We start from the raw sequence: 10000 nt of genomic DNA, 5'->3' as shown, positions 1-10000 counted from the left end.
GAAACATAAATAAACGGAGGTGAAAAGTGGAGACGTCTGTCAAAGACGAGAAGGAAATAAACGAAGAGAAGAACAAGGAGAAGAAGAGGAAGAATGGAAGGAAGAAGACAAACAGACGAGCACAGGAAGAGGAGGAAGAAGGTGACGAAGAGAAGCAATTAAAGGAAAAAGACAAACAGACGAGTAGAGTTAAAGGAGGAAGAAAAGGAGGAGCTTTGATACGATGATGTTTGAATGAAGGAACCAAAACTAAAAATCACGTCCAGTAAACCAACGTTCACTTCATGTTTTTGACCAAAATCTCACTTTTTTTTTTTCACAGATCGACTCAGATTTCATGGACGTGTTTGCACATCCTGTTCTAGGCAGGGGGCGGAGCCATGACCTCTGACCCCTCGCTTATTTTATTCTTTTTTTTTTTACTGGTTTGTTTTTTTCTTTCATGCTCTTTAGGATGTTGTATTTTTTTTATTTGATTTTTTTAATATAATATTTCTAACTTATCGAATTTTATTGAACTGAATGATGGTTTTTACTGTTGAATCAGTTTTATTTGAATATTTTGAGTGAATTCATTGTCAAAGCTTAAATGTTTTTTGTTTGTGTATTTTATAAATTCTTCATTCGAAGTTAAATAAACCTGTTTGTCCTCATGTTCTGTGTTGTTTATGGTTCTATATTCTTTAAATGCTCAGACCATGTTGATCATTTTTCTTATTTGGACTTTTCTTCTAATCCTGGCTCATGGTTCCCTCTGTACGGTCGTCGTATTCGTTGTGTTTCATATATTTTTTCTTTTTTTTTTTTGTGTATATGTTCCAGGTCGTGCATCTTCTACCGGGCGTGCATGGACATCCCCAGAGGAACCGAACTCCTGGTCTGGTACAATGACTCCTATACCTCGTTCTTCGGAATCCCGCTGCAGTGCATCGCCCAGGACGAAAACCGTGAGTCAAGACAAAAAAATAACGATAATCAAACACTTTGACCTCCTTTTAGGACTCAGCCTCAGATTGAACCCTTTAACACGGACACTTCAAAATGAACCGTCCTCTACATGTAACCTTTTACTAACACATTTATCTACACTTAGTACATTATTATTCACTGTATTTTGCTTTTTTTCCCGAATAAATCATCTATTTTCTATGTTTAATTCACTGATCGGGTAGATGTTTATTAAAGTTCAGAGTAAATTCAAACAGAGAAAAGTGAAGAAAACATGACTTTTTCATCAAACACATCATTAATTAACTAATAAAACTATCATGTTCCGCTGATGATACTGTCATTTAAGTCACATTATATTATCATTTATTTGGGTCCATTTCCTTTTGGATTAGTTGTATATTTACTTTATTCCTCATTTTCTTTGACATTTTTCCAAACAGGTTTAAGTTTTCATACATTTCAGGTGAATTATCCATTATTTTTATTTTTCACCAATATTCGTTTTCACAAAATCAAAACTGAATTAACCGTTAAAGACCTGCGACTATTTTGTGATGACTTTTCCGCTACATTTAACTTTTTACTCAGTGATTTATCACCATTTATTATAATATTATTCTCTGTATTTTACTTTTTTTGGTATAAATTATGTATTTTCTATATTTAATTCACTGATCCTGTAGCAAACTTAAAAGTTTTTATAAAAAAAAAAAACTAAGAAAAAGCAACTTTTTTGTTTTATTGCGACTAACTAATTAATCTTTTGTCACATTTAAGGGACTTTACCAGAAGTTCGGTGGAAAATAATGTAGTACAAGAACAGTAACATGTTTATTGTCCTAATTTTAGTTTATTTAAGCTGCAAATACACAAATACATTTGTATGTTGAATATTGAACAAAAAAATACATTGTGTCTTTTGCGTCAAAATCTGGTTTGCTTCCATTAAACACACGTGATTTAAAGGGTTAAATATGACACTTATTGAATATTTAGTATTTTTGTTGATGGCGCAAGTTGATGAAATACAAATATAAAAGTTTGAAAACCTTAAAATCCAACTGTTTGGAAAACGTGGTTGTGACATCAGCGCTCCTCTGTACATATTATGTTGGTTTGAAAGGCCGTGTGGGGACCAGACGGTTAATTAAGACCAAATGTCTGATGAGGACCTCGTCCTCCTCGTCCTCGTCTTCGTCTCCAGTTTCTGTTTTTGTTTATTTCTGCTCCAGTTTTTTTTTCTGTTTACTTCTGCTCGTCCGTCGTCTTTTCTGTCTCTGGGTTTGACAGAGTGAGTCCCCGCGGGGAAGAAAACCAAACTTTGATGTCTTTTTAACACAATTACAGAATGAAAAGAAAGAAAACATGAAGGAGTTTAACGTGAGACGTAAAAGAGAGGCAACAAATGAAAAGAAACAAAACATGAAGGAGGAGTTTAACGTGAGACGTAAAAGAGAGGCAACGAACGAAAAGAAACAAAACATGAAGAAGGAGTTTAACGTGAGACATAAAAGAGAGGCAACGAACGAAAAGAAACAAAACATGAAGAAGGAGTTTAACGTGAGACATAAAAGAGAGGCAACGAACGAAAAGAAACAAAACATGAAGGAGGAGTTTAACGTGAGACGTAAAAGAGAGGCAACGAACGAAAAGAAACAAAACATGAAGAAGGAGTTTAACGTGAGACATAAAAGAGAGGCAACGAACGAAAAGAAACAAAACATGAAGAAGGAGTTTAACGTGAGACGTAAAAGAGAGGCAACGAACGAAAAGAAACAAAACATGAAGGAGGAGTTTAACGTGAGACGTAAAAGAGAGGCAACGAACGAAAAGAAACAAAAATGAAGAAGGAGTTTAACGTGAGACGTAAAAGAGAGGCAACGAACGAAAAGAAACAAAACATGAAGGAGGAGTTTAACGTGAGACGTAAAAGAGAGGCAACGAACGAAAAGAAACAAAACATGAAGAAGGAGTTTAACGTGAGACGTAAAAGAGAGGCAACGAACGAAAAGAAACAAAACATGAAGAAGGAGTTTAACGTGAGACATAAAAGAGAGGCAACGAACGAAAAGAAACAAAACATGAAGGAGGAGTTTAACGTGAGACGTAAAAGAGAGGCAACGAACGAAAAGAAACAACACATGAAGGAGGAGTTTAACGTGAGACGTAAAAGAGAGGCAACGAACGAAAAGAAACAAAACATGAAGGAGTTTAATGTGAGACGTAAAAGAGAGGCAACGAACGAAAAGAAACAAAACATGAAGGAGTTTAATGTGAGACGTAAAAGAGAGGCAATGAACGAAAAGAAAGAAAACATGAAGGAGTTTAACGTGAGACGTAAAAGAGAGGCAACGAACGAAAAGAAACAAAACATGAAGAAGGAGTTTAACGTGAGACGTAAAAGAGAGGCAACGAACGAAAAGAAACAAAACATGAAGAAGGAGTTTAATGTGAGACGTAAAAGAGAGGCAACGAACGAAAAGAAACAAAACATGAAGGAGTTTAACGTGAGACGTAAAAGAGAGGCAACGAACGAAAAGAAACAAAACATCAAGGAGTTTAATGTGAGACGTAAAAGAGAGGCAATGAACGAAAGGAAACAAAACATCAAGGAGTTTAACGTGAGACGTAAAAGAGAGGCAACGAACGAAAAGAAACAAAACATGAAGAAGGAGTTTAACGTGAGACGTAAAAGAGAGGCAATGAACGAAAAGAAAGAAAACATGAAGGAGTTTAACGTGAGACGTAAAAGAGAGGCAACGAACGAAAAGAAACAAAACATGAAGGAGTTTAACGTGAGACGTAAAAGAGAGGCAACGAACGAAAAGAAACAAAACATGAAGAAGGAGTTTAATGTGAGACGTAAAAGAGAGGCAACGAACGAAAAGAAACAAAACATGAAGGAGTTTAACGTGAGACGTAAAAGAGAGGCAACGAACGAAAAGAAACAAAACATGAAGGAGGAGTTTAACGTGAGACGTAAAAGAGAGGCAACGAACGAAAGGAAACAAAACATGAAGGAGGAGTTTAACGTGAGACGTAAAAGAGAGGCAACGAACGAAAAGAAACAAAACATGAAGGAGGAGTTTAACGTGAGACGTAAAAGAGAGGCAACGAACGAAAAGAAACAAAACATGAAGGAGTTTAACGTGAGACGTAAAAGAGAGGCAACGAACGAAAAGAAACAAAACATGAAGAAGGAGTTTAATGTGAGACGTAAAAGAGAGGCAACGAACGAAAAGAAACAAAACATGAAGGAGTTTAATGTGAGACGTAAAAGAGAGGCAACGAACGAAAAGAAACAAAACATGAAGGAGTTTAATGTGAGACGTAAAAGAGAGGCAACGAACGAAAGGAAACAAAACATGAAGAAGGAGTTTAACGTGAGACGTAAAAGAGAGGCAACGAACGAAAAGAAACAAAACATGAAGGAGTTTAATGTGAGACGTAAAAGAGAGGCAACGAACGAAAGGAAACAAAACATGAAGGAGTTTAATGTGAGACGTAAAAGAGAGGCAACGAACGAAAAGAAACAAAACATCAAGGAGTTTAATGTGAGACGTAAAAGAGAGGCAACGAACGAAAAGAAACAAAACATGAAGAAGGAGTTTAATGTGAGACGTAAAAGAGAGGCAACGAACGAAAAGAAACAAAACATGAAGAAGGAGTTTAATGTGAGACGTAAAAGAGAGGCAACGAACGAAAAGAAACAAAACATGAAGGAGTTTAATGTGAGACGTAAAAGAGAGGCAACGAACGAAAAGAAACAAAACATGAAGGAGTTTAATGTGAGACGTAAAAGAGAGGCAACGAACGAAAAGAAACAAAACATGAAGGAGTTTAATGTGAGACGTAAAAGAGAGGCAACGAACGAAAAGAAACAAAACATGAAGGAGTTTAATGTGAGACGTAAAAGAGAGGCAACGAACGAAAGGAAACAAAACATGAAGGAGTTTAATGTGAGACGTAAAAGAGAGGCAACGAACGAAAGGAAACAAAACATGAAGGAGTTTAATGTGAGACGTAAAAGAGAGGCAACGAACGAAAAGAAACAAAACATGAAGGAGTTTAATGTGAGACGTAAAAGAGAGGCAACGAACGAAAAGAAACAAAACATGAAGAAGGAGTTTAACGTGAGACGTAAAAGAGAGGCAACGAACGAAAAGAAACAAACATGAAGGAGTTTAATGTGAGACGTAAAAGTGAGGCAACGAACGAAAAGAAACAAAACATGAAGGAGGAGTTTAATGTGAGACGTAAAAGAGAGGCAACGAACGAAAAGAAACAAAACATGAAGAAGGAGTTTAACGTGAGACGTAAAAGAGAGGCAACGAACGAAAAGAAACAAAACATGAAGAAGGAGTTTAACGTGAGACGTAAAAGAGAGGCAACGAACGAAAAGAAACAAAACATGAAGGAGTTTAATGTGAGACGTAAAAGAGAGGCAACGAACGAAAAGAAACAAAACATGAAGGAGTTTAATGTGAGACGTAAAAGAGAGGCAACGAACGAAAAGAAACAAAACATGAAGGAGGAGTTTAACGTGAGACGTAAAAGAGAGGCAACGAACGAAAAGAAACAAAACATGAAGGAGTTTAACGTGAGACGTAAAAGAGAGGCAACGAACGAAAGAAACAAAACATGAAGGAGTTTAATGTGAGACATAAAAGAGAGGCAACGAACGAAAAGAAACAAAACATGAAGGAGTTTAATGTGAGACGTAAAAGAGAGGCAACGAACGAAAAGAAACAAAACATGAAGGAGGAGTTTAATGTGAGACGTAAAAGAGAGGCAACGAACGAAAAGAAACAAAACATGAAGGAGTTTAATGTGAGACGTAAAAGAGAGGCAACGAACGAAAAGAAACAAAACATGAAGAAGGAGTTTAATGTGAGACGTAAAAGAGAGGCAACGAACGAAAAGAAACAAAACATGAAGGAGTTTAATGTGAGACGTAAAAGAGAGGCAACGAACGAAAAGAAACAAAACATGAAGAAGGAGTTTAACATGAGACGTAAAAGAGAGGCAACGAACGAAAAGAAACAAAACATGAAGAAGGAGTTTAACGTGAGACGTAAAAGAGAGGCAACGAACGAAAAGAAACAAAACATGAAGAAGGAGTTTAACGTGAGACGTAAAAGAGAGGCAACGAACGAAAAGAAACAAAACATGAAGAAGGAGTTTAACGTGAGACATAAAAGAGAGGCAACGAACGAAAGGAAACAAAACATGAAGGAGTTTAACGTGAGACGTAAAAGAGAGGCAACGAACGAAAAGAAACAAAACATGAAGAAGGAGTTTAACGTGAGACGTAAAAGAGAGGCAACGAACGAAAAGAAACAAAACATGAAGAAGGAGTTTAACGTGAGACGTAAAAGAGAGGCAACGAACGAAAAGAAACAAAACATGAAGGAGTTTAACGTGAGACATAAAAGAGAGGCAACGAACGAAAAGAAACAAAACATTAAAGCCGCAAGCGGCATCTAAAGGGCCTCGCCACGGGCACGTCCAGTAGAAGTATGTCCATCGTTCAGCAGGTGGCGCTCTAGCACCAAATTTCAATGTCTTCTGATGAATGGGTGTAGCCTGGGAGATCGACAACTGATTCAAATTTGAGGCAAATCTTTGTATGTCCGAACTAAAGAAAGTTTTGTATAAGTAAATCTGTAGGGGGCGCTATGCAGCTAAAAATAAATTTCTACCATTGAATGGGTGTAGGTTTGCGAGATGTACCACTGAGTCAAATTTGAGCTAAATCAGTGTTCGTATGTCCAAATTAATGCAATTTTCGTGAAGATAAATTATTAGGGGGCGCTAATGAGCGAAGTGGCAATTTCTTTTGATAAATAGGTGTAGGCCTGGGAGACTGAACACTGATTCAAATTTGAGCCAAATTGGTAATCGTATGTCTAACGTGAAGTAATTTTTGTAAAGGTAAAATTGTAGGGGGCGCTATGGCACCGAATTTCAAATATTTCTGATAAATGGGTGTAGGCCTGGGAGATAGACGTCTGAGTCAAATTTGAGCCAAATCGGTTTTCGTATGTCCGAACTGAAGAAATTTTAATAAAAAAATATCAAAATTTTTTGTAGGGGGCGCTGTAGTGCAAAATTTCAGTTTTGTTTGACAAATAGGTGTAGGCCTGGGAGACAGATGTCTGAGTCAAATTTGAGCCAAATTGGTGTTCGTATGTCCGAACTGATTTCATTTTTGTAAATGTACATTTGTAGGGGGCGCTATAGTGCGAAATTTCAATTTCTTTTAATAAATGGGTGTAGGCCTGGGAGATGGACGTCTGAGTGAAATTTCAGCCAAATCGGTGTTCGAATGTTTGAGCTGAAGCAATTTTTGTAATGGTAAATTCACGAAGAAACTTTGCAAAGTTTGCGACGTCGTCACACAAAAACGGTGACACCTATCCAAAAAATTCGGCTAACTTTTGATGCCCCACTTCTCTAGATACTGTATACCGATTTTGAGCTCATTCGGCCAAACGGCCAAGGAGGAGATAGTTAAAATACGACGTCAGCGAAAACGCTGACTCAGCATTTTGGAAATTTCAATCCAATATGGCCGACTAAGGGTTGGTTTTGGGGCGTGGCCATAATAATATTTTTTGTTTGTCTCCTCATGTTGAATCTGTCTACCGATTTTCGTGGCTCTACAACAAACTTTACGTTGGATGCGCTCCCATTGGCGTAATGCATTTCCACTTTTCAAGGGGGCGCTGCGGCAACATTTCTTTACCGACATCTACGAAACCTATATGTAAATTAAATTTCTCGCACTTCTGAATTTTGGGCAAAATTTGGTGAGTTTTCGTAAATGTTCAGGGGGTCAAATTTGAGCTCAAAGAGCAGGAGAAGAAAAATAAAAAATAAAGAAAGAAAGAAAAATAAGAATCTGAGCAAGAACAATTTTTGTATTGTGTATTTGTGTCTGTGTGTTGTTGTGTGTCTGTGTGTATTTGTGTGTGTGTGTTGTTGTGTGTCTGTGTGTATTTGTGTGTGTGTGTTGTTGTGTGTGTGTGTGTGTGTGTGTGTGTATTTGTGTCTGTGTGTATTTGTGTCTGTGTGTGTGTGTGTTGTGTGTGTGTGTGGATCTGTATTTTAATATAAATGATGAATAAATAAATGAACCATTTTGAATAATCATAATAAATATGTGGAATTTAAAAATGTACCTAATGGTCAATGAAATCAATAAAAACAAAACAAATAATCCATAAAATAAACAAAAATGAATCACACCGTGGCGACTCGCTGGTGCAGTGGGTAGACCTGGTGCCTCACACACAGAAGGTCCTGGGTTCTAGTCCAGCACCAGGGGGTGGGGCCTTTAGTCCATGGGGGTGGGGCCTTTAGTCCATAGGGGTGGGGCCTTTAGTCCATAGGGGTGGGACTTTTAGTCCATGGGGGTGGGGCCTTAGTCCATGGGGTGGGGCCTTTAGTCCATGGGGGTGGGGCCTTTAGTCCATGGGGGTGGGGCCTTTCTGTGTCTGTGTGGGTTCTCGCTGGTCCTCTGGCTCCTCCCACCATCCAAACACATGCTCTGATAGGTTCATGGGTTCTCTCTGGTCCTCTGGCTCCTCCCACCATCCAAACACATGCTCTGATAGGCTAACAGGTTCCTCTAAATCCCCCATAGGTGTGACTGACAGTGTGTTTGTCTGTATATGTTCAGTCTGGGATGAACTGGTCACATGTCCAGGGTGAACCCCGCCTTCACCTGTAAGTAGCTGGGATAGGCTCCGCCCCCCTAGTGAGGATAGAGCGGGTTCAGAAAATGAATGAATGAATGAATGAATGAATGAATGAATGAATGAAACCTTTGAAGGAAAATCAATCAAAAATGACCCAAACCATCGAGAAAACGAACGAAAATCTGTGAAATAATCATTAAACTGATTTTATTTTTTATTTATCTGTTTATCTTTATCTGTTCAGCTTCGTCCTTTAAACTGATCAGTATTGATCAGGTTTCATTGATGCCGATGCCTTCACTGACTCTGATTATTGATCGTTTTCATTGATTCCTGCTTGTTTTCTATGTTTAAAGAAGTCTGGGTTTTAGATTTACAGTTAAAAATCTGCGCCCTGTCCTGTTTGGTTTTTTCTATATTTAACCTTCATTAAGTGATTTAAAACCATTTATTTTAATTTTATTAACTGAGTTTTACATTTTACAGTGAAAATCAGGTCAAAATACAGAGTAAATTCAAACGTTCTTATATCGAAAAACAGAAACTGAAGAAAAAGTGACATTTTCAGTCAAACCTGTCATTAACTGAAAATAAAAACAAACATCTGCAAACTTATTTGGATCATTTTTATTCATTTTACTTGTTATTTTTGTTCGCTTTGTTCCCTATTTTATGACTTTTTCTTCTGTTTTTGTTCAGTTTGTGACTTATTTTGTTCATGTTACTTATTATTTACTTCATTTATTGTTGTTTTTTTTCATTTCATTGGTCATTTTGGGTGTTTTTATTCATTTCCTTGCTTATTTTGTTCTTTTTTTACTTCATTTTAATCTATTTTTTTTAGCTCCTCCCCCCCCACACAATATTTGTCATTTTATACATTTATTTGATTTTCTTCTGTTTTTACATTTTAATTGTTTTTTTCCCACATTATTTATAATTTTGTACATTTTTTATTTGATTTTGTTCTTTAGTACTTCATTTTAATTTTTTTTTTTTTTTTACTTTTTTACCCACATTATTTATTTTGTACATTTTTTATTTGATTTTTTTTTTTTTTTTTTTATCATATAATACATAATCTCCCTCCATCCACTGTCATTTATTTAAACTCGGTGGGTTTTTCTTGGTGAATCAGTTTAATTTGAACATTTCATCAGAGTTTGAGTGAATCCAGTATTTGTCAAAGCTTAAATATTCGGGTTTATTCATTCTAAGTGAAATAAACCTGTTAAATCTGTGTTTTTTTTCTGATCGTTCTGTGATGTTTATGCTTCTATACTTCTTTATTTTCCGTTTCTTCGACCCCTTTTCTGGTATTAACAGTGTGTGTTCGTGTCCTGTTG

At 36.7% G+C, this 10000-nt stretch overlaps 1 protein-coding gene across 1 annotated transcript in view; it reads left to right on the top strand.

Annotated features, from left to right (window-relative positions):
• The window catches only part of LOC115415710 (putative histone-lysine N-methyltransferase PRDM6), a gene marked incomplete at its 5' end in the record, with an annotated part of 37536 nt that extends 36548 nt beyond the window's left edge, over positions 1–988 (top strand). Inside the window, one exon of the mRNA XM_030129348.1 lies at positions 823–988. Coding sequence (XP_029985208.1) covers positions 823–988 — 166 coding nt within the window. The remainder of the gene's footprint in view (positions 1–822) is intronic.
• Between the last annotated feature and the right edge of the window lie 9012 nt (positions 989–10000).

The sequence above is a fragment of the Sphaeramia orbicularis genome, unplaced genomic scaffold (genome assembly GCF_902148855.1).
Source record: "Sphaeramia orbicularis unplaced genomic scaffold, fSphaOr1.1, whole genome shotgun sequence".
NCBI lineage: Eukaryota > Metazoa > Chordata > Actinopteri > Kurtiformes > Apogonidae > Sphaeramia > Sphaeramia orbicularis.
The sequence above is the reverse complement of the archived record's forward strand: the minus strand, read 5'-3'. Positions and strand labels throughout refer to the sequence as shown.